Genomic DNA, 25,786 nt, shown 5'->3' on the forward strand with positions numbered 1-25,786 from the left:
ATCATTGTGCCCCAAATAAACTTTAATAAAGATTATCTTTCACTGTATTATGTTTGATTGTATGTTTGCATACCATTTGCTAATTCGCCAGAAAAAAACACACGCTTTTACCATCTCAGAAGCAACGGTAAAATGACCATCTTTCATTCGACGACTTGTGGTTGCATCTTGGGACAAAACAAAACACCATTGTCGAACAGTCTCTCCATAGAAATAAAGAACGTGAGGCTGAAACGCGGGTTAGCAGTGAGAGATTTCCTGTTTGTCATGATGACGTCTAAAGTCCCCGCCAAAGGATGTAGTCCCTTTTAGCAACTTGTTAGCAACCACCGTTTTTAAGTCACAATAAAGTAAAAAAAATTACAAGAAGGTTATAACTGGTGTGTTTTATGTCATAGATCAAAACGTGAAAATATTTAGAGGCTTTGTTAACCACAGACCTTATTTCAGGCGATTTAGCAAAAACCCATTGAAAAAAACCATAGACTTTAGGGCGAGGGAACCGGAAGTTCTAAAATGCTAACTCACTTCCGCGTTTTGGCCTACAAAGTGACGTCATAACTTCGGCACTCTATTGCGTGCAGAGATTATGTCATGCGCGCACGCAGGGTTAGAATGAGCTTGCGAGTTCCCGTTTCTTCGCGTGTAGATCTGTTATCCTCTTGCAGACGCGGAATTTCCCGCACACGCCAGCATCAGTTGTGCGCTCACTCGGTTATTATTGTCATTGATTCGCCATCATACTTATACTTCATCAACTGCAAGTTCCATTCCATTGCAATACATCATGACTCCAGTATAGCTGCTATTACTTGATGTGCTACCAAGAAAGCTATACTTATTCTCTTTATTTGTATAGCCTACCTCACAAACACAATCATGTCTTATTTCATTTTTATGATAGTCTAATTTCATAAACGTTATGCAATGAAACCGCAGGTCTACCCGATATAATACATGCCAAGAAAAAATGAGCAAAACAGAAAAACTGCATTTTTCTTTCTAATGTTTTACTTTTTTTTTTGAGCCTCGAGATTATATCCTCTACCCTTTGCCCATCTAGAGAACTTTAGAATGAAGGGTGCCTTTTATTTATTTATTGCACTGGACCTACTTTACTGTTACAACAGTTTGGGGTTTGAAAAGCATGTTTTTGAAAGAAGCCTCAGTTGCATATGATAAAAAAATACCTATAATATACCTTGGATTTCATATATCTTGTATTGTACATATTGTATTTTATATATGTTTTTAAAGTTACATTTTTTTTATTTCTATTGTAATATATTTTAGAGCATAATTTATTCTTTAAATGGCAAAGCTGAATTTTCAGCAGCCATTAATCCAGTCTTCAATGTCACATGATACTTCAAAAATCATTCTAATTTGCTGATTTGGTGTTTAAGAAACCTTTCTGATTAATATCAATGTTTAAAATCTGACATCGATATTTCTGCAAATGCCATGCATGCAAAATTATTTTACAGAATTGAATGCAAGAATTGAATGAATCCTTGCTCACATTAATTTCTTTAAACAAAAAATAGATTTCAAGTATGTTTGTTGTAGGACTGTGTGTCGGATCAGGTGCTCAATATTACAGGAGCTCCCTAGGGTAAAGTCCTGGCTCCCTTCCTGTTAACTCTTCATACAGCTGACATTAAATACAACACTGGGTCATGTCACCTACAGAAATACTCAGATGACACTTTGATTGTTGGATGTGTGAGAGAAGTACAGAGGAATCACTAGTGTCTTTGTGGACCGGTGTGACCAGAATCCTCTTAAGCTCAATGTGGAAAAAACAAAGAAGATGGCTCTGGACTTATAATAGGAAGAGGACACCTTTCACCCCAGTTTCCATCCGTTGGGAGGATGTTGACACGCTGGATTCCTCTAAGTACTTGGGAATGCACCTGAACAGCAAGGTTGACTGGTCAAATAACATCCAGGCCATATACAAGAAAGGCCTTACTCGACCATTCAAAATATGAATATTCAGCCTATAGCAAGTGTCTTTTTTTTTTTTGCAGTGGAGTTTGTGGGTCTGTCTTGGAGAGTACAGTAGCTCACTGAAGGTGGTGGCCAAGAGGAGGGTGCTGTCCAAACTTTATTAAAACATTATGGATATCTCCATAACAAGAGCACTTGTAGTTCTTGAATTATCATGCCCGGGTGTATCACTGAGAGACAGTGAATCCTTCCACTGCCATTAGTCTGTACAGTTTATCTCTGTACTAATGTGACTATATACTTGCATTACAACCACTTCCCTTTAGCTGCACTACAGTTACATACACAAGTTTGGTGCCTGTATGATTTTATATTGTTTTTGAAAGAAGCCTCTTATGCTCACTGAAGCTGTATTTATCCGATTAAAAATACAGTAAAAACAGCAATATTGTGAAATATTATTACAATTTAAAATAATTTATTTGTATTTGAATATATTTTATAATTAAATGTATTCCTGTGATGAAAAATCAGAATTTTCAGCATCATTACTTCAGTCTTCAGTTCGCATAATGCTTCAGAAATCATGCTGATCTCAAACTGTAATTATTATCAATGTTGAAAATGGCTGTGCTGCTTAATATTTTTGTCGAAACCATGATTTATTTCAGAAGGTTTTGATGAATAGAAAGTTAAAAAAACAGCATTTATTTGAAATAAAAATCTTTTGAAACATTACAAATTTATCTTTCAAGCAATGTAATGCATCCTTCCTTGCTGAATAAAAGTGTATTTTTTTATATATAATTATTGTTTTGAGTATCCAGTCATTGTAGATATCCTTTTAACTTTAATTTATTAATATGTTTATTGTATTTCATTTTATGGTTATGTATATCTTGTACTGTATTACATGTTAAACACTATGACATTTCCTTGTGGGGACTTATAATCGATCAATCAATAAATCCAAGTCCCCCTTAACTCATTGGAAAGTCTGTAAATGGTGTGTGTGTGTGTGTGTGTGTGTTTTACTTTGTGTTGCCTTCGACAACTCGACACAACCAAGTAATCTAGTCTCTAATTTATTTTATCTGCAAAATAAATAAAGCCTCTGCTGGCACAGAAGGAGTTATGTGTTTCGATGCTTTGCTATGTTCCACCTTTCTAATAATTAATTATTCCTCTCTAGACTGAATTTTCATTATAAACAAAATGAAAAAGCTTGTGTTTTCCAAACTTTCGGCAAACATGTGACTGATGTCTCTGCTAAATAGAAATTTAGAAAGAGTTTCCTGGAGGATGAGCGGTTATTAAGTCCTAGACGTCCCCCGAGGGTTTATTTAAGAGCTTACGCAGCAAGCATGTCCCAGATATAGACGTGCGCTCAGACCTTATCGCTTCTCGCAATGAACATGTCTGACAAAAGGCAGATTAGGCAAGGGGTTCTTCAGGAATGTGTGTCAAGCCACACTGACTTTTCTTAGACTCATGCTATCACTCTCTATGTCTATAGAGAGTTTGAGTTTGGCCATCAAAACAACATGAAAACTACAATTTATGACAGAGCATAGTATTTTCTTTATTTTTATTTTGTATGATCACACAATGCGACCAATGAAGTTGACTCACTTGATGATGTCCACCTGTTGACTATTAATAGTGTGTAGCTGACCTAGTAAGCAAGACAAAGTCTTGTTTTTATGCTGTTGAATTATTATCGACATTATATTATTGTATTAATCACCATTTTCAAATATTTAAAATAAATAAAAGTGTACAACAAGCTTGACAAAAGGGCATAAACCATCATCTTAAATGATTTAACTTCTCAGCTCAGCAAGTTTTTTTTTTAAACGCATAATCTCTAGAGCATAACTGTCTGTCGTACAGATAATACTGCAGGAACACTTCTCATGACCTTAGACCTTCTGGTGTCGCAGTAAAATGACTAATGTGATCACTTTTCCAGATCATTAATAAATCATCCTTTCTTTACAGCAAAAAGTAGATTGCATGGACAAAGCGATGATGGTGGAGACGGCAAATGTTGTCTAACTAATACTTTTTGTAACTTAAGAAGAAGACTGACGGTGTAAATAACTCTCTGCTGTCCACAGATGCTGGGCAGTCTAAAGGAATAGTTCCACAAAAAAAGAAAACTGCATCATAATCCACTTATTTTCATGCTGTTCCGTGTTTTTATTCTTTTCTTTTTTTTTCTTTGTAGCGAAACAAAAAGAGGTGTTAAGCAAAATATTGCATGAAAAATAAACGCTCAGGTAGTGATTTATGCCATTTTTATACATTCTATATATTTTTTCGAACTACAAAAAGAGCAAAAAAAAGGACTTTTGAAGTAACATAAAAGTAGTCTATCAGTGAAAGTGGTATGAAAGTGGTAACCTGAAATGGTAAGCTATCTCTGATCTAACCCTTATATTTTATTTAACCTTCAGATGTTTAGAGTATTCTATCTCTACTGAAGTCATATGATAAGTTTATGTGAGAAACATACTTTAAGCATACTTCTATGTTTAAAAAAAAAAAGAGCTATGAGGTTTGACCCGGGTTCTTCCATGTCACATGACTGATTGCAATAGAGCATGATTGAAATTAGACGCAAATGGAAAGGCAGAGATGAAGGTGAACAACGGCTCGAAAAGGTGTATTGTTTCAGTACAAAGGCTTGGAAGAATACCGCGCACATTTGGACTATCATTGTGATATTTTATTGGAGCTTAGAAGTTAAAATCCACTCTGCTTGTATAGAAAACAGAAGCTCGACATTCACAATTTGAGTGTGTGTGTGTGTGTGTGTGCTAATTGTTTCATATGATTCATTACAATATTCTAAAATCTTCAGTACTTCAACACGAACTATTCGCCACTGGTTCTTCAGTCCAGTCCCATCATCTGTGTCAGAATGTCAATCACAGACAGTCACCAGATAAGAAAATCAAATCGGCCTTCTTTCCCAATCTTTCTTCCTCCCTCCCTCTCTCTCTCTCTCTTTTGTTTTTGGTGCAAATGCCCCAGTTATGAAACCGCGTACATCCCACTCAGTCAGAGGTTTGAGCTCCTGCTCCCTCCCACAGGGTATGTACCAATATGCACGGAGCACATTTTCACAGATGCCATCAGAGAACAAGCATATGAATTACCAGGCAGCCTGCCATCTTTGAGTTCAGACAGAATGCCATTAATACCAGATGAAGAGCCCAAACAACAACAGCACAACAACATGAAAGCCCAAAACAACTGGGACCAGGTAAAGGTTTCATCATTTTATATATTAATGTCTTGATTAACAAAGACTCCAAACTCAACTCTCTCGCTCTCTCACACAAACACACACACACACACACACACACACACACACACACACACACACACTCTCGTTCTCTCTCTCTCTCCCTTTCCCCCAAAAGTTGTGACACCATTGAAACTACCGGCAGACTTGAGGGACTCTGTGAAAAAGGATCCTGTCAGCAAATCACGTTAGATTAATAAAATATATGCCACTGTTGACCATGACTTATTCAAGAGCTATTATGAATTCATGCCTACAATTAAAGAAAACACAATCGTTTTAAAATTGAATGGCAATAAATATTAGTATTACCCAATTAAGTCACAATTAATACTAAGCAGGCTGATTAGCTGCAAATGAACACTCCAATTAAAAGATGCACGTACAAATGGAATGAAAGGGGGAATTACACTGCCCATAGCATCTGGCCAATGTTGAAATGTGATGAGAATATGTGCTAGATGGACAAAGGATAACTATTTGGGATTTACTTTTAAAAGTTAACAGTCTTTTTTTAGTCTTTGTTGATTAGGACAGACAGACTACTTACTGCTGCTACAGGCAATGCTAGAATAGACCAGAAATTAAATAAAGGGGAAACAAAATAAACAAAAAATATGAAACTTGCGAGGAATCACAGATATAATATAATATAATATAATATAATATAATATAATATAATATAATATAGTATAATATAATTTAATATATAAAATATAACATAGTATAATGTTCAAAAGTTTGGGGTCAGTAAGTTCTTTTTTATTAAATAAAGAAAAAAATATTATTTACTTTATACTTTTATTCAGTAAGGATACATTAAATTGATCAAAAGTGACAAAAAAGACTTTCACATTACAAGACATTTTAATAAATATTGTTTTGAGCTCGTCTGAATTTTCTATTAATCAAAGAATGCTGAGTGAATATGTCATGATTTCCAAAGAATTATTAAGCAGCACAACCATTTTTATGATAATAATAATAAATGTTTTTTTGAGCACAAAATCAACATATTAGAATGATTTCTGGAGGATCATGTGGCACTGAAGACTGATGCTGAAAATTCAGCTTTACATTCAAATATATTAAAATAGCAAACTTTTTAATAAGTATTTAATTAGTAATATCACTGTTGTTACTGTATTTTTGGTGAGCATAAGATACTTCTTATGCTTAAAGCACTGACATCTGCCAAAATCTGTTTTAAAATATTTGACAGGCAGTGCTGAAAACAATATACCAGCTAATTGTATTAACATATTTCAATGAATGAACCTATGTTGTTAGATATTAAGGCTACAAACAAATGAGTGCTTTGTTAATACAGGTTTACCAATAGAACAGTCTACATGTAGATAGGTTCAATCAACCCTTGCATACGGTACAAAATTAGATAAACCTCTAAATCTCAAGACAACTTGATAAAGCTTCAGTAATGAGGAGGCATTAGGCATACAAAAAACATCACCATAGATCAGTACGTTTTAATGATATACAGGTCAATGCTTTATTAGAAACAAGTACAGTTGCAGTTTCAGCTTAGGTGCCTGTTTACAGTACTGATAAGCCTTCCTGGCTGCACTTAGACCTCATATTGATAATGGCCCATTTTACTAGGCATGTTTGGGTTGCATAATGGACAGTGATGTAGTCAGCCAGGAACTTTGCTTTAGATGAGCTTGTTGTTCTAATCGACCTTCTTAAAGACAGCTTATCATGCTGCCAGAGCACATAATGAAGAAGAATCCAAAATAGCTTCAATTTATGTAAGGCTGGTATAAGGCAGACTTGAACCCAAGGCTTATGTGGGCTTTTATGTTCACATGAGCAATCAAGTTTTCCCTGAGTCTGACCACCCACATTGTGATATTTCAGGCATAGAAAGTTCAAGGCATATTTGGCTCTCGATCCCACCGCCGTCCCCCACAACCCCTCCTGCATATCAGTCAGTATCGCATCTAAAGCAAAGGACTCGTAGGTGAGTTTGTCAGATGCAAATATCGCTGCTGATCATTTGGGAGAAGGTTATGACATGGTGGCAGGGGCTCTGTCAGGACGAGAGATAGAAAACGACAAAGATCGAGGGAGAGAAAGGCGGCAAACCTCAGGAGAGGATTTGTAATTCCTCCTGATGCTTCCCAAGCTTCGGCTGACTGTTGACAGTCAGGCAGGCTGTGGCTCACAGAGCGCTGGTGTTTCCTTTGGGGCCCCCCTCCCGGCCGAGGGGGGAGGTGGAGAATTGCAATCCCACCCCGTCAAAGTGCTCTCTCTTAAACACTCACATACACACACGTACACACACACACACACAGCAACTCTCCACAGGAAAAGCTGGAGACAGAATGCGCAGCCCCTTCACAGCAGCTTTGGTGCGTCGTAGCGTCCAAATGGGATCTTGCTACACTTTGATAGTTGGTTAATTACTCATATGATACCACACAGATGTCTGGGGGGCTCTAGCCGAATATTCGTCTAACTAACTCACTGACTGATTGACTGACGGGATCCTGGGGAAGGCAGACATTTAAGGAGCGGTAGGTGAAAAACCAGGAGGCATTTATAATTCATAAGTGTAACAGTTTACGTGCCGTTAAGGATCTCTTTAGTGCCTAGCTGATGCTAAACTGAGATGCTACTTGAAGGGCTGTCTACTAAATAGTTCCTTGTGTACCAGGTGGTGGCAGGGACTTTGAACAGGAAACACATCTTGGCTCAGAAGTGTTCCTTTGCTGTCAAGATAATGAAAGGGGGGTTCAAATGATTCCAAACAAGATGAGAGTTGATTAACTTTTCTCACTTGTGATTCTTGTGTACGAATAGGCTACATTTGTTATGGATAAAATTGCACAACTTATTTGAAATTTATATGATCTTTTCGAACAGCATATCTAATGAAATTGATATGGTTTCACTGTAATGTTAAAATATTATTTGGTACCACTTCAACATTGAAATTTGTTATGGTATTTACTAATCTTTGTTAATGTTCTTTAATAAAAATACAATTCTTAATTGTAAGTTCATGTTAGGTCAGGTCTGTTAAATAATATGAACAGATACAACTTTTAATAATGTGGTAATGGTCAATGTTGAAATCAACATTAACTAAGATTAATTAATGCTTTAGATGTATTATTAGTTCATGATATCTAACACATGGAACTTTATTGTAAAGTGTTATCTAAAATGTATCTGATTGATATGAAACTGAATTCTTATTAAGCTGTTGTAAATTACTAGAACATTTCCTATAGTGCAATTCCAAAAGACATATTTTTTCATGTTTAAGTTTGGGAAACTGCCCTAATGAATGCCAAACGCAAACCAGAGCGGAAATGTGTGTTGAGGAAACCGAAGTGATGAAAGCCATGCAACGGGTTCATTTTTAAAATTACAAATGCAAAAAACAAAAGCTTGGTGCTGTGCCACTAGCACCATGCCAGCACTGATGGGTACTTGCCTGGGATGACAGGAAAGGCAACGTCTCGTCCCCATAGCATGACAGTAACTCATACTGGCACTCTCCATCTGTGCTCCTCCACTAAATCCCTTTTGAAGTTGTGTTGAAGTTTTGCGCATCTAGTGTTATACTTTTAAGTAATTCTCTTTGATTTTGTTTCATTCTGAGCCCTGCATCGTATGTCTCTTTATTTTGTGTTTTTGTGTGAGCTGTGACAAACTAAACTTTACAACATTATGTGTTTTTGATGTCCGTCCTGTTGTTTCTTTTCCCACAGCTGCACTGATCAGGATCTTATCACCTCATCTGGAAATCAAAGAGCGAACTGCGTTCTGCAATGGGCATTACGACACTACAATTGTTTTTGCTAATGGCCGTCCTGGCCACTGGTGGAATATGCCAGATAAATAGAACAGAGGAAGTCCAGGACAGTTTTTTTCAAAACTCTACTACCTCCAAAACCAATGTGCATAAGGGTCTCCAGCCCACCACCAAAAAGGCCCTGCTGCCGGATAACAATACCAGACTTCCACCCTGCAAGGATCCCACTTCCATCAAGCTCTATTTTAAGTATATTAACACAATTATTTCCTGTGTCGTGTTTGTGGTGGGAATGGTGGGTAATGCCACCTTGCTGAGGATTATTTACCAAAACAAGTGCATGAGAAATGGACCCAATGCCCTCATCGCCAGTCTGGCTCTTGGAGACCTCATCTATATCACCATAGACATCCCTATAAACGTCTACAAGGTAGGCACCTTTGTTTCTTCATTATTTTCAATTGGTAGGAAACATGACATCCATGTTTTTATCAAAGGGATTTTTCACAAACCAGACAGAAAGACCAGCCTGCACTCTTACAAATAAAGGTTCTTTATTTGCATCTATGGTTCCATGAGGAAACTTTAACCTCAATGGAATGTTTCCATTGTAAAAACATTGTTTTTTGTAGTAGAAAAAACGGTTATCATATTGTTCTTCACATTAAGAAAAAAAAAGAGGTCATTTTAAGAAACGTCCACTGAAAGATTCTTTGCGGAATCAAGAACGGTTATTTTATGGCATTTCTGAAAACCCTCTTTTGGAACCTTTATTTTTAAGGGCGCATACAGGACAGTACAATACAAAATAGAGTACTTGAGCACAGGAAGGGAGAATGAGCTGGCAGAGGAAGTTGGGAGGGTGCTTACTGCTTAGATGCACAGGGCAAGGGCCCTATAATTATACGGTCATTCAGAGTTTATCTCTAGGGCCGTCCTATTACGGTTACTGAGGCTTTTGTGATGAGTACAGCAGGGATATGGCCTGATAAAATAAACCGACGATTGAAGGGCCATCATCCAAATGAACAGCACTGTTTTGACTAATGCTTCATCACTAGCCAAAATTTCCTCGTCTAATACTCTGCTCATCAGTGAACACACAGTACTTGACAGTGAACAGAGGCCTCTAGCAAATGGGTGTGTAATATATATAATATATATATATATATATATATATATATATATATATATATATATAAATATATATAAATGTATAATATTTTGGAGTTGGTGTGACCCCCCAAAAAATATTCTTAAAAAATTGATGATTAATGATTAAAGTCCTCATGTAGTCAATACCGTAATGGAATCCCTTAAAATCATCTTTGCTCACAAAAATGACATATTTAAACGTTTTTTTTTTCCTTGAAAAAAACAATATTCATGCCTTAAAATAGCTTGAATGTAACTCCTTGCCTCATTTTGTATATGCGGACCGCGGTTCTATGAATATGCTAATTAGCCCTGCCTCCACTCACTCACACCAGCTTAGAGATCCACTCGTTGACTATCAAACGTTGAAGTGATTGGTTACAAGGTAGTTTTAAGGAGAAAATACTCAGCAATGGTGTTGCTCAGCAATTTGCACATGGTTTGTCTTAAATCGCACTAAAAACACCACATAGACATATAAACAACATTAAATACTTGATTTTCACGACAGGGGGACTTTTAGATGCATTTACTTTGTGTACATTTACTTATTTATTTTTGTTTAAAACTTTTTACGTGATGGATACACCACATGCCATTTTTAGAGTCATATACTGAAACTTTTCATCAAAATGGTATATGTTTTTAACTATACATTTTTTTCTTTATCTTGGACTTTCTTATGCATCATTGACCAGGGTCAAATTTCTTATCTGTAGTCTGTATGATTTATAATGTTAAAACACTCGTTAAAACTGGTGATGCGCAACAGTTTAGCACAGAATGTCTGTCTTCTAGTTTTTACAAATTTCATTTTGAGGGACTTTTCAACAGGAAGTTGGGTGGAGAAGATCCAGAGAGCTTCTCCATTAGGATGGAAGGTGCCCATTTAACATTGAAAGCTCAAACAACAACAGTGTTTTAAAACGGAAGTGCGGAAGTTAGCCTGTCTTGTTTTGTGACGCACAGACTTCTGTGCACTCCAGACCACTGACTTCCAATATACATCAAATGCACATACACACTCCATCTGTGCTAAACTCCACACTCCTCATACAAACAGGGCCAGGATACACCCGTGAAGAGCTTCCTTTCTAAACCTGAGCATAATCCACATACTTTTCCTGTTTAACAAAAGACAACGCCCTTTCAAATAACCCTGTCAAGGCCACTTGAATGATGAGACTTTGCAGGAGTCCAAACCAACAAAACACAAACCTTCTACTGACGCAAAACTTCCTTTCAAAAGGGGTTACACAAAGGAGACATGAGGATTTTGTTTGCAACCCTACTAGAGTCTTCCAAGGTGAAGACTAGCAAAAGTACACAACAAACAAAGTTCCTGGGACGATATACAAGTAGCCATTGAAACTGCACTAAATCAATTTCATCAAGACAAGATGTGTGCCCTTATGGCCAAAGACAGGAACAGAGAGTCAAAGCAAAAAAAAATCTGCTACTTATTTAAGTTTCAGAAACCAGCAAATTCCAGAAATGTAGACTGCTTCAATTATGGTTAAACATCTTCATTTCATTCCAACTTTATAAATAAATGTACAGACATAAGTGCTTAAAATAAATAAGAAAATGGTGTTTAATTCATCCAAATGTCATTCATCTCAATGCAATGTATTCTATTAGAGCTTGTGGGTCATTGGCTGAGGAATCATGAAATGAACAACAATTTTTTTTCTTGCAGCTGCTTGTCACAAAATGGCCATTTGATGACAGCTCATTTGGACTCTTCCTGTGCAAACTGGTTCCATTCCTCCAGAAAGCATCTGTTGGGATTACAGTACTCAATCTGTGTGCTTTGAGTGTGGACAGGTAAATCACTGCTTCACCATTTTGAAATATTTGCCACTTCCAGTGTTCTAAACCTCATTTTAAAAACTTGCCTTTTCTAATTTATGTTTTACAATCTTTAAATTGTCAAAGAGTTTTTATAAGAGAAACGCATCTAATAAATAAGCTACCTACACGCCTTTCTTAAATTTGACCTTTAAACATCAGGCCTCCTTGAGGTTAAAGGTTCAAATTTCACAGCCGAGGTCTTAAGAGTCAGGGAGAGACAAAGCTGTGGGTTTATGGTTTTAGGCCTGGATATGTTATAATCTTTCACTCCTCCTCTTAGCTGTATTGTAATTCAGATATTTAAACGTCTTCAAACCAGGGATGACCTAACTTTTCAGACTCTATCATTTTTATTCTCATAAGTACTAAGCATGAATGAACAAAAGCTGTATTTCCTGTATCATCTTGATCAGGGTGGTTCCAATGAAAACCTTCTCAGGAAACATTAGTGCATTGGCGCATGTGGTTTAGGGGAAAAGGCGGGACGTGCGCTCGTCCAGTTCCTGAATCAGGGCACTTCCTCCAGTTTATAAGGTCAGCTCTAATGGGCACCTCTCATTAGAAAGTATTTTCCTCATCAGGAGCCTGAAGCCACCTGCCCACTCCAGTTTAAACGCTACCATAAAGAAGGAAGAATGGCTGTTATCTTGTCGTGCGTCTACAATAAAACTAAATTAAAACGTTGTCTTTTGGCCAAATTGTTAAGATACTGTATAAGCCAATAACAAAAGTGAAAATTACACTGACAAACAACCACAACATAATTTGAGCTCCTTATTCTTTTTCTAATAAAAAAAAGACAATATAATTTCCTTCAACTTGTTTTCCCATGTGAATGATGTTTCATTGACATTTAGAACCATAAGAGCGAATCTGAGCCACAAATGTCAAGCAGCCCGTCACAATTTTTAAAGAATGAATCACTTGAATCAAACGGCTGGACTTAATTTCACCACAGCACAGCCGCTTTCAATTAGTTTCTGAATCATGCCAAAGAAATGTTCAGCACATCTCGTCCGATCCGTTATCCCCATGTTGCGTGGGCTAACATATCATGTCTTTCTTATCCGTCTGAGTTTTGGCAAAGTGGATACATCTCTACTCAGTGAAATATAAATGTCCCATTGTTGTTGAACAGGAATATTCAAATGGGTTATAAAAAAAATATATAGTTGTATAAAATCTTGATGCACCGTTTTACAGAATCACCCACAAGAGAAAAGATATTAATGAAACAAACAAGCAAACATGACTTTGAGCAAAGGGAAACAAGCAGCCAGGCAAACCAGTGACTATATCCAAACAAACAGCTGAAGTATATCTGTGAGCATTTTAGCAATATGCATATTACAATGCAAAGCAGCCTTTTCATTAATCTTAGATACTGTAGCTGTAAACCAGTAGCTGAATGTTGGCACAGCTGCAGTGCACACACGGCAATATTTTCACAGATATTTCCCACACGATAGGAATCTGATCAGTCAAGCTTTGCAGGTGTTGATGTAAAAAAAAAAAAAGAATGGTGTTGAAGATTATACATACTTCTCTGAGGTCATTCACAGAGATGTTTAGTTCACATAAAGTGGAACTTTCCATCAATCTCTTTTATGCAAAGTTTGGTATTTCGCAGGATGAAAAAAAAAAAAGTATTTTCTTTATTTATTCGATAAGATGATGTACATAAAAACACATTTACCAAAAAAAAATCCCTTGATGCACTGAGACAAGTCTGTCATCAAATTGTTGGGGATAATTAGCCTACCTCCCAGAACTGTCTCACATGACTGAGTTCCCAAACACCAGGCATCAACCTCCGAACGCAAGATAACACGACAGCATCTCGTCTGCACGCTCTGAGGCACAAGTAATGTATAATGTACGAAAAAAGAGCCACAGTGGCTTCCCCCGATTGCAGCAACTTCCATTTTTATTACCTCGGTTTAACTTATAGATAATAAGAAAAATGATAGTGTGGGATCGAAATTTCGCAATTGTTTTATGCGATACTCCACTTTTTGTGCATAAGTTAAATGCACATCTTTGGAAAACATAGCTAATGACATGTCTCTGTTGTGAAATGTTAAAACAGGAGAGTTTTGTTTTTGTGGCTCAGGTACAGGGCTGTAGCCTCCTGGAGCAGAGTGCAGGGGGTCGGCATTCCCCTCTTTACTGCCATTGAGATCTTCTCCATTTGGGTCCTGTCCATTATTTTGGCTGTACCAGAGGCAATAGTCTTCAACATGATCACCTTCACCTACAAAAACCAAACCATCCGCACTTGTATGCTCAAGCCTGAAAGTGACTTCACGAGGGTAAGCTTTAATCGGATGGATGTCATGCCGACGTCTTTTCCCTTCATTCACATACACACTCAAGCACTTTTTGTAATAAACAGTGCATCCTGTGTGGTTGACCTCGAGCAGGATGCTATGCACGATTTCTGTCATCATTTACAAACTTTGATCTTGAAAGCAACATTTTGCGTAAATGTATAGAGGATAAGAGTAAAACCTTTGGAGTTTTCTTAGTTTTTCCCATGCAGACGATATCTGGAGATTTCTTTTTCTTTGTTCGGTCCAAAGAAGTAAATTGGTAGCAGACCATGAGTGCAATTCCAAGCTGATGTATCTCTCTCAAGCAGAGCCATATGTGTGGATGAGAAACAGAGTTCATTCTCTCATATGAACCCTGCCATTAATCTCAGAAACATTAGACAATTCAGATGAGCCCATTTAAAACAGCACAAATTACATTATAAAAATTAAATTAATGTTGTGTTGTTTTCACTTTGAGTACTGCTTTATATGTTAAACAGTAATGCTAGGGAACTAGGGATAATGTGGTCAGCTGATTATTATCATTAAATAAACCCAGCAGGGTGATCAGGATGCAACGCAAAATGCTTTTCCTGTTTATTGCATGGCTACATATAAGTCAATTATTGAATAAATGTTAATTTAACGCTAAGTAAAAAAAAAAAAAAAAAAAAAAAAAAAATATATATATATATATATATATATTATATATATATATATATATATATATATATACACACACATTTTTGAGTGTGAAACGGCCGTAATTCACAAGGTTTCCTACATGTGCGTTCCGTGTGCACGTGTGATGCTGATGTTGCAACATTTCTTATTATTATCACAGTTCCAATTTAATGGAAACAATGATGGTTTTTGTCTCCAGGATTTTTTAATGAATAGAAAAATTAAGAATGCATTTATTTGAAATATACTTTTTTTTGTAACAAATGTTTAAAAGAGAAAAAACAAAAATCTTACTGACCCCAAATTTAGTCTATATCATATTAGGCTGTAATGTCCTCTTTTTTTCTCGAATCCATCTCTATATTTTTTCTTACCGGTTTGTGGCTTCCTGCTTCTAAACATCAAAAGTTTAAGCTCACAGTTAAAACAGTCTTACAAGGTCAGTTTTGCTATATTTTACTACTTTCAATTAGCTACCAATTCATGTTGGTATAAAAACATCGTGCTGTGACAACTAAGCCCTTAAATGATCTCTCACTGGCTATAAACACTGCATCACGACACTGTAACGTTTTCCCTTTTTTCCCCCTGTAAACATAATGAATTACTGTGAATGTCTTTCATCTGCTTCCAGTTATATGTAGATTTGAAAGACTGGTGGTTATTTGGCTTTTACTTCTGTGTGCCACTGGCCTGCACAGCTGTTTTCTACACCCTCATGACATGTGAAATGCTCCACCGTAGAAACGGAAGCCTTCGGATCGTCCTCAGTGAACACCTTAAACAGGTAAGAAAAAGTCCTTATGGTCATAAACCTTCAGTATCATTCAAACATAAGGAGTATTACTGCAAAGTGCACAGTAATATTGTGTCTTATTGTCTTTATAAACAATTAGATCATGGATGGGCAACTTTGGTCCTGGAGGGCCAGTGTCTTCTGCAGTTTTTTTTTTTTTAAGTGATCTTTTTAGTCATTCTGGAGACCTTGATTAACCTGTTCAGATGTATTTGATTAGGGTTGGAACTAAACTCTGCAGAGCAGTGACCCTCCAGGACCGAAGTTGCCCATCCTTGAATTAGATGATATTATAATCATCTTTTTAGCCTGTTACGTAGGTCCTAAAGTCTGTAAAAGTAAGATCTCTGAGAGTACATTATATAACACTGAACGTACTGCGGTTCTAATGGCTTGTTTATGTTTTTCAGCGGCGTGAAGTGGCTAAAGCAGTCTTCTGTTTAGTGCTGATCTTTGCTCTTTGCTGGTTCCCCCTTCATCTCAGTAGACTGTTGAAGAAAATGGTTTACGTTCCAACCGATGAAAGACGTTGTGACCTACTCAAGTGAGTGAGCCTTCGCCAATTTTTACTCTTAACAGTGGACTGATTTATTTTATACCCTACATACTTGTACTGTATGGTACTTATTTCTTGACATACAAGTTATAGTTTGTACTAAAGTGTTTACAGATGTGCTAATAAGTTTACATACCCCTAACAGAAGCTGTGAGACTTGTAACCTTTTCAAAATAATAAAAAGATAAATTAGATAAAACCGTATAAATAAGATACATAAAACCTATTTTAAATGTAGTACTGCCATTAAAAAGACTACTTGAAACACAGTATTTCATTATATTCCACAAGACAAAACAATATATTATATTAATATATATATATAGAGAGAGAGAGTTAACAGGAATATTCACATGGAACAGAAAAATATACAGTATATAGTTATGCATTAACAGTGATAGTTTTTATTGATAGTAATTAGTGATAGTGTATGAGTCCCTTAGTTGGTCATTGAAGACATCATATAGCCACTGTTGGAAAAACTCAAACACAGAGCATGATGGGACACCAAGACTACAGGATCTTAAGGAATTTCGGTAACACTTTACAATAAGGTCCGTTAGTTAACATTAGTTAACTACATTAGTTAACATGAACTAATAATGAACTGCACTTATACAGCATTTATTAATCTTTGTTCATGTTAATTTCAACATTTACTAATACTTTATTAAAATCTTGTTAACATTAGTTCATGCACTGTGAACTAACATGAACAAACAATGAACAGCTGTATTTCTATTAACTAACGTTAAGAAAGATGAACAAATACAGTAACAAATGTATTGATAATGGTTAGTTAAAGTTAGTTAATACATTAACTAACGAACCTTATTGTAAAGTGTTACCGGAATTTCTGTCAATATTATTGGGCAGCTTCCTTTCTCAGGACAGATCAGGGACAATAATGGAAAACGTGGAAATATCAGGGAATTTTAAAAACAGTAATTTAAAAACAAGTCATGGATTTTAGTACAATTTAAAAAAGTAATGTTTTTTTATGTGACTATGGTATAATATTTCTATTAATATTTATTTTAAATAAGATCAGCTTTAAATGAATTGTTGTATTTTAAATCTTCCGCTAGTACTTAGTATTTGTGATTGCAATCTCTAAAATAATCCATCTTATTCAAGAATGACAAACAGCTTATAGATTGTGCAAGTGGTATGTAAACTTACACACAACAAATACTCAACAAATCTAAACGTGTGTCCAAACTTTCAGCTTCCTGTTGATCATGGATTATTTTGGCATCAACTTGGCCACTGTAAACTCCTGCATCAACCCCATCATCCTCTACTTTGTCAGCAAGAAGTTCAAGAATTGCTTTAAGGTGAGTGCTTCTTCCTTCATTAACCAGCCATTGCAAACAGACTCATACAGAATGAGTGAATGCATACGTTTCCTCACGTCACGACTTCGCAAAATCAGCGGCCACAGAACATTCAATCAGCAAATTGTGCTTGATTTATGGAGACGAATGTTTAGGTGTCCTGTGAGTCATTTTCAGAGAGAGATAAGCCATGCCCAGCCCTGGTTGTCTGAGCGTAGATTACAGACAATGATGTCAGATCCTAAGTGGGCCCCTTTCAGTAATGAGGATGATCCCATAGATACGATGCAGCTGAAGCGTTTGTGAGACAAACCATAACACCAACTCAGCTGGCCAACCCAAGTTCATGGCCCTAAATACAAGCAAACTGGTGATCTGTGCAAGAGATGGTGTAGGTCCAAGAAAAATATTCAACATTGATTTACTATGGACCAAAGTTAGTACTGCAGATAAGAAATACTGATTCATTTCAACCTATTCACCTCTAATGAATACAAATGTGCACTACTTAAAATCCAAACCAAGTGCCTGCGAGGCAGCATTTCTGCAAAATAATATTACATTGTTTCTTGCACACTTTACAGCATGTTCAAATTGAAATGTCCCGTAAATGGTGCTAAAAACATGTTCAATTGTTTTCGAAACCGATGAATGTAAAACTGGCAACATTTTAAATTGTTAGCTATTATGGTGGCAGTTCAAAAGTGAAATTTTCAGCAAGTGCCGCTAAAAAGTTCAAGCTCTAATCCCCTTCTAAAATATCATACCAACTACACTGAACCCTGCTCTAAACGTAACCGATAGTGTTAACAAAAGCAAACCATGCCATTTTAGCTTACTTCTATAAGTCTTCCAGCTCTTTACTCGAGTGTCGTCACACATTTTTTATAACCGGACTCGTATCTGAGCGTTCCGAATCACAAGTGCAATGCTGTACCGGGTGAGCTAGTGAGCAAGTTTACTATGTCGGAAACCCATGTCATGCAAACGTAAAAATGTATTACTTAACAAACCATGCACTATGGTGTGTTTTGAGGTCATAACATGTAATTATTATTATAGTTTTGCAAAGCAGCAGCATGTTTTTCTAATGAGCCTATGTTGCAACAATCAAATGATTTTCCTTTTATCTTTATCACTATTTCAGTCCTGCTTGTGCTGTTGGTGTCATACCAAGAACCAGGTGTCCAGCTCAGGCCCCGTGAACGGCACTAGCATTCAGTGCAAAAACCATGAGCCCGGCAACCTAAATACCGACAGAAGCCTTCGCAAATACAGCGACTGAGAGGTGGAGGACAGTGCTTAAAACACATTCGAAAGCGGACATCATCATCATCATCAGTGTCAAACTTTGAGGTGGAAAGCATTGTAACCATTCATGTGAAACTAAAGGCCCTGTGCTCAGCGCAGTATCAGGCTGTTTTTATATATAGCTTCAGATCAGACAATTGACCTGATATATTTAGCAGAGCAGCGTGTTCAGAGTGTTGTTTTTCTGTGTGAGAGAAGTGGTGGGAGTGAAGACCAACAGAAACAGGATGCAGCTGAACCTAACAGCTACAAATTAACCCTCATCAGGAGCTCGACATGTTTTCCTTACGTAAATACTGCACTATGAACAAGCTCTGGATCGTCACTGTCTGATGAGAAAGGAAGTTGCAGAAAGGAAGAGTTAAGTTGTGAGGGTCAACCTGTGTGTGTTTTTGTGTTCCTTCCTATAAGCTTTGCCAAAGAAACTCCCATGCAGCTGAGGGGGGCAGCCTATCCCTCAAATTCAGTGTCCGGTTGTTATTGTTAGCACATTGAAAGCAGTTATGGAAGCTTGATTCATAACTAGTTTGTAGTACAGGAACTTTCAGGTCACCACCTGGCTCAAAGTTTATTTGTTAGGTGAATCGTATTGTGCGCTGGAGAGTAGTAGGAAGATAATGAAGACATGCCTTTTTGTTTGAATGCCAAATTAAGTTTCATGTGTATATGCTTGAAAGGTGTTAGATGAATATGTAAGCTCAGAATTTAACTAATAAAATAAAAACATTAAGATAATACAGCACATGTGAAATGTACCAGCTGGATTGTGTTCCAGATATGAGGAGGCAAATAACTTTGACCTTGGTGGGATTTAAGAGTCATTTCTAGGAATCACTCCAACTGCAACAAATGCTGGGTTATAGTGTAAAAGAAAAAAAAAAACATATTGAGCATAAGGGCGCGGGAAAGGGGGCTTTTGTGTAATCAAAACAAAAACGCCCAAGAGATACAAACATATCTTTGCTTTATTTTGACACTGTGAATGTTCTGTGAAGAGAACTCATACATGCTATTAACATTGTATACATTACTTCAATATTATTAATATTTAATGGTCTCAGTATTTGTATATCATCTGTATTTTAAGTTGAAATATTTGTTTTCTTTATCTTGTTGTACCAAAAATATACATCACCATTCAAATGTTTGGGGTCAGTAAGTTTTTTTTTTTTTAAATAAATGTATACCTTTAATCTGCAAGGATACACAAGCAAAGACATTCATATTACAAAATATTTACATTTCAAACATTGATAATAATAACAATAAATGTTTCTGGAGGATCATGTGACACTGAAGACTGGAGTAATGATGCCGAGAATTTAGCTTTGCAATCACAGAAATAAATGATATACCGGTAATAAAATAAAAAATATTAAAATGTAAAAAAGTTATTGCAAATTGTATACTATTTGACAATATTACAGTTTTACTGTATTTTTTATCAAATAATCACAACCTTTGTGAGCAGAAGATACCTCTTTCAAAGACATTATTAAATCTTACCAACCCCAAACTTTTGAACAGAAGTGTATAAGGAATTTTAAGAAATCCATTTTCTTTTTAACATAATTTAAAAACTAATATGAATGACATTGTACACATTCTGACAGAGATCTGCATGGGTCTTGTTAATTTGACATGCTAAGTGTTGAGGGATATATTTGTGCATGACAAAAACACACACACACACACAAAAAAGGTCATGTTTGTGGTGGAATTTGATGTCACGGATTATCCTTGTCACACTGGTTGAACTTTACCACCACTGAGTGAGGAATGTTATGTTATGCACAGTTATATATATATATATATATTTAAACTTAGCACTATAACAACTGAACATATGTTTACTCTATATGCTATGCAGTACAGAGAATGAACTATAGATTATTTTACATATCATGACTGACTGGTTAAAACATGACACTTCTTCTCATAGATGGTAATAGCATTAGTCCAATCTTCTAGATTAGCTGCTAGTTATTTTTGAGAGTATTGGACCAGACTATTGATTCTACCACTTAAAGCAATGTTGTCTTATCTCCAAATGTAACGAGGTTTCAGTGTTAAAAAAAGATAGCTGTCTGTTTTTGGCCTGGGAAGAAGCTCCAGTATGGGAGTGATTTGTGATGCACTTTGACCCACAAAGCAACACGGCCCCTCTGGGTCATCAGTGTCAAACTAGAGGATGTGAACGGGGCATACTAGCAGCCTTGATGTAAACTGTGGCGCTTCAACCATTATCTGTCTGCAATGTAAGTTACTGTTTATATCAGTCTCATATTGGTTTGGAAAAATAAATGTGTTTTTTATTTGCTTGTGTGGGGTTTTGTAATGTTATATTATATTATATTATATAATGAAGATGATGCTTATTTATAAGCATTGTGGACAAATTGTTGGTCTGGTCTCAAACACGATTTCTCTGACACGAGTATATGCTCTAACAGTTACAAATGTGTAGGCCTATTCATTAAAAAGCGAATAATATTTGATTTATATAAATTCATTGCAACACAATGTTCTGGGCTGGATATAAACGGGGCCATGTTCACCAGCCAAAATAAGCATGGACTTGATAATTTACTATAAAAAATATATTTTTGTTTATTTGAAAATGTTTTTTATCACACATGGAATTAGAAATTGAATTAGAGAAGAGATAAGTCTGTTTTGAGAGTCTACTATTGAAAGCATATTAATGCACAAATGATTTCTCATCAGAGATTGGAGATATGTTTTTCTTATTCTCATGAAACAGCCTTCAGGGAGAAGAACGAAAGGTTTGAGGTTAGAAGAATTTGGTGGGAACCTCTGAGCCTGCCAAGGAAGAAGCACATGAAGCTCAAAGGCAAAGTAACACTGGCAGCCTTTAAAAAAAATTATTAAAAATAATAATAATAATAATAATAAATATATATATATATAATAATAATAATTAAAAAGCTGACATGTGCAACTCACATCACTCTAGAAACTTACCCCGATGCCATCAAAATGTCTTTGTACTCAAATAGTTAAAAACAATTCTAATGTTGCTCTTTAGCTGTATTAAATTCAATGTTTTTATAACTTTCCTTTAGAAATTAAAAAATCTAAACATTTGAAAAGGATGTACAAGCTGCTCTTTATCTCATCAATTGTATGTTTTATGCTCTAAGTCTTCTAAAGTCATATGATAACTTTTTATGCGAGGAACTAAAATTTTAAGTCATTATCTACTGAAAATCCTCGACTACAGCTCTTATACCTCAAGCTCATACCAAAATGTGACACCTATAATATAATATAGAACAGTGATTAAACTGAGGAGCTACTTGTGCATTAAATGGTTTTATACCATGGTCTGGGTGAATACTCGATTCTGATTGGCTGCAGGGTGTTCATTAAAAAGTGATAGTAAAGGACTTCTAAAACCGTTAGATTTTGATTGTAAAACTAATTAAAATATAAACTAAAGTTTTAAAAATGTGTTATTTGGCAAGTGAACATGGTATAAGCGGGTTAATACCCTTCGAGGTGTCCATTGTCAGGTATTAATGGACGGTTCACGCCTCGCCGTCGTCCATTAATACCTGACAATGGACACCTCGTCGGGCATTAACCCTTACTTATTGGACAACTTTCAGCCAATCAGAATCGAGTATTCAGACAGACCATGGTATCCTGTACATATAATATAATTATTTATCCTGCCTTCAGCTCAGGACTCTCAACAAAGCACATTTCTGTCATTTTCAGAGGAAAAGTAGCTCTCCAAGGCCAAACTACCAGCAAACATAGATAAGCGCTGACTGTATCCTAAAGTTTTTAATAAGACTGTTCTCTGCCATGGATTATATTAATAACACATTTCTGATATTACACACCACCACTGCCATAACACTTAAAAAGGCAAGAAACCAACGGCATTTGGATCAAATCTGTGGATAAAACATGTGAGAGCGTGCAGTGCAGTCACCTCTATTTATGAGCATGAGGTAACCTTATCTCTCATGCAAGGGATTTCAAAAACCATCCACACAATTAATGAATGAGATGACTGAGCTCCAAGAACAATGATGTAGCCTAATCAAAATATAACAATATTGAGGACTAGATAGAATAATTTCTACACTCAAACTTTTTCTGTCATACATCTTTGGCCAGATGTTTGAGATTAATTAATAATCAAACGTATATTTTCTATTTTTTCTGTCTTGAAGGTATTCATCTGGCATGACACCACCAATTTATGAAGATTGTAATTCACATGTCCAAAGACATAAAGCCACAAAACATGATCCAATAACTCTCCTCATTCAGCCCAACACGCACTGACGTCTAAATTAAATCCAAACTAAACACAGAAGAAGAACTCTCATTCTGGGAGTCACATGAGATGTTAACTATGGACGTCACTCGGCGTTTAAACTTTAAATATGTATCCAATTTTCTCAAACACACCGCCTGTTTGTCTTCCCTGCCCCGACATGGCAGAGTCCCACATGCCATTTTGCAGAGCTATCCCTCCAAGTCATCCAACAAGGCGCTCACATGAGTGTGGCAAGAACGATTTCTAATTTATAAAAGCCAAAAGGATCGATTCAATATTCATGAACAATCTGTCCCATCGCAATGAGCCATTTCTGTAACTGGGGGACAGTATGATGACAGCGCCGCGACATAAAGGAAAAGTTCTGCCTCCACGTGTTCAGGACTACTTCAGCCTTGTACATCTTCCTTTGTCCTGAAATATTTCATTGACACCATTTTTTTCAGATATAACTTATTTTTGTGACTGGCAAATGACCGGAGGGTGTTTTTAAATCTGAAGTCTGTGTCTTATATAAACACAAGGGCATGAGAGAGGAAAGAATGAGTATTGAGTTTTACAGGTCAAGCTCCTGCCTCTGCTTTCATCATGGAAAAGTTTAAACTCTAGCTGATTTTCCATGTAAAAGACCATTAAAGTCATCTTACACATTTGGTGGGCATTAAACAGGCTAGTGAAAGTGCGCTCTTATGTCTTCTGCGGGACTGCTAGATCTGACAAGGGGAGACTGTCTGAGATAAAATCAGTCCTACCCATAAAGCATCTGGAAATGATTGCTATTCCTCATCGCACACTCAAGTAAATACAAAGGTTTGATTTTAAACAATCTTTTTTTTTTTTTTGATATAGCCTGGGAAGAGCTCTTTGACTTCACACACACTGCATAAACAAAACAATTAGGCCTATAAAACTTTTAAGATGTTGTGCTGTTTTAAAGTGCTGTGTTTAGTAGCACTTTTTATACTTGCATATGCTTCCTGATCAAATAAAACTGTCGTTTAGCTAGTCCACTATACGAAAAAGACAAACTCTGGAATTATGTGCTGTAAAAAGTTATATGATCAATAAGCTATGACAACATATGTTTTTACATTGCTTTAACTCACCAAAATAAGCTAAGCATTTTGTTTAAGTTATACAATATTCAGCTAATTTTTAAAAGTCAGTTTAATGTAATTTAAGTTGAAATGACTTAAACATCAAAGTTGGTTGTACATAAAAATTTAAAGCAGCAACTTTTTTTAAGCAGTTTTTTTCCCCAACCAGTTACAAAATGTACTTTCGTGCTGATACGGCGTTTGTCGTCATTGGATTAGCGCAGGAGGGAAAATAAATAAATCTTTTTTCACATTCCAGGAATCTTAATTAGACACAGTAATTTGACGACTGTTCTGTTCAGGAAAACAAACTAAAACATGTGGTGCAATCTTCCTGCTTACTAATAAAACAGACTTGGCTTTTTTCTTCTTCTGTTTTTTGTTCAGGAACACTTTATACAAGATATGCAAATGTATCACTGGGATACTCCTGCACGGAAAGTGTTGCCGCACACTGCCATCTAGTGAGACACCCAAGTATGTCCAATTTCACCTTTGTTTCACACTGTACTTTTACTTGTTCTTAGGGCAATTATGAGGTAATTTTAGTTTAACTCCCCTTCAGCGAGACTATTCTATTAATCTGTGCTTTTCTCTCCTAAAAACATTTTTAAGTAAAACTCAATAGCATGTAAAATAAAGTGACAGTTCATCCAAAATGAAAATTCTGTCATCATTTACTCACCATCATGACGGTCTCATATGATGTTCTTTCTTCCATGTAACACCAAAGGAGATATTAGCAGGATGTTGTCAATACATAGACGTACAGGCTGTCAGTCTTGAAAAAGGACAACAACAACAACAAAAATCAGAAAAGTAATCGAAAGGTAACAGAAGATAATGCACGCAACATACAATTTTCACAAAATAATCAGTCTCTGAGAAAAATTATAAAGGAATTACAGATTTAAAAAACTCTAAGGAAAAAGTATTATATCATGTCTTGTAAATAAATTGTTTTGCAATCACACATAATGACAGAAATGGTATCAACTGAATTGGCGAGTTATTTCATTTTATATATGTCATGTCAGTCATCACATGCTTTCACCATACTAGAAATGTCTGATCATGAGGTCTGTCAAATAGAAGCTTTGCCCACAAAATGGGCCCTCGTTGTCTGTTTTGTTTAGTTGTTAGCCAAAAGTTTCTATATTTGTTTCCCATTGTATTTGTAGTTTTAAATTAAAGTGTATCAGTTTTAATTAAAATGTTTAATGAATGAGGGCACTGTGGACAGGGGGTGGGATACAAACTATTTTGCTTATTTAATCCCCACAGTAGATTCAAAAATTCGAAATGCCCATGTT

The 25,786-nt window shown here is 36.1% G+C and overlaps 2 protein-coding genes across 4 annotated transcripts in view; one reads left to right on the forward strand and one right to left on the reverse strand.

Moving 5' to 3' along the window:
- The window catches only part of LOC307000311 (uncharacterized protein), a 95,013-nt gene extending 69,757 nt beyond the window's left edge, over nt 1–25,256 (reverse strand). The window contains exon 1 of one of the 2 annotated variants that reach the window (XM_079615791.1): nt 25,159–25,256. The gene's annotated coding sequence lies outside the window, so the exon portion shown is untranslated. The remainder of the gene's footprint in view (nt 1–25,158) is intronic. The other variant, XM_079615790.1, reaches the window with a different exon arrangement.
- ednraa (endothelin receptor type Aa) lies at nt 7,546–21,377 on the forward strand. Of its 2 annotated transcripts, none has more exons than XM_079615204.1 (8): nt 7,546–7,803; nt 7,944–9,480; nt 11,905–12,032; nt 14,173–14,371; nt 15,693–15,845; nt 16,265–16,398; nt 17,639–17,747; nt 18,895–21,377. In XM_079615204.1, exons 2-8 carry the CDS (start codon nt 9,067–9,069, stop codon nt 19,030–19,032), a joined length of 1,275 nt encoding a protein of 424 aa, XP_079471330.1. In that variant the 5' UTR covers nt 7,546–7,803; nt 7,944–9,066; the 3' UTR covers nt 19,033–21,377. The 2 variants fall into 2 exon arrangements, with proteins under 2 accessions (XP_079471330.1, XP_079471329.1); XM_079615203.1 differs by having other exon boundaries at nt 7,550–7,803; nt 9,007–9,480.
- Nucleotides 25,257–25,786: the final 530 nt, after the last annotated feature.

The sequence above is a fragment of the Phoxinus phoxinus genome (genome assembly GCF_949152265.1).
Source record: "Phoxinus phoxinus genome assembly, chromosome: 6".
In the NCBI taxonomy this organism is placed as follows: Eukaryota; Metazoa; Chordata; class Actinopteri; order Cypriniformes; family Leuciscidae; genus Phoxinus; species Phoxinus phoxinus.

Coding starts and splice junctions, on each gene's coding strand:
- ednraa (XM_079615204.1), top strand. CDS start 9,067: ATGGGCATTACGACACTACAATTGTTTTTGCTAATGGCCGTCCTGGCC. Junction 9,481..11,904: donor TCCCTATAAACGTCTACAAG/GTAGGCACCTTT, acceptor TTTTTCTTGCAG/CTGCTTGTCACAAAATGGCC. Junction 15,846..16,264: donor TCAGTGAACACCTTAAACAG/GTAAGAAAAAGT, acceptor TATGTTTTTCAG/CGGCGTGAAGTGGCTAAAGC.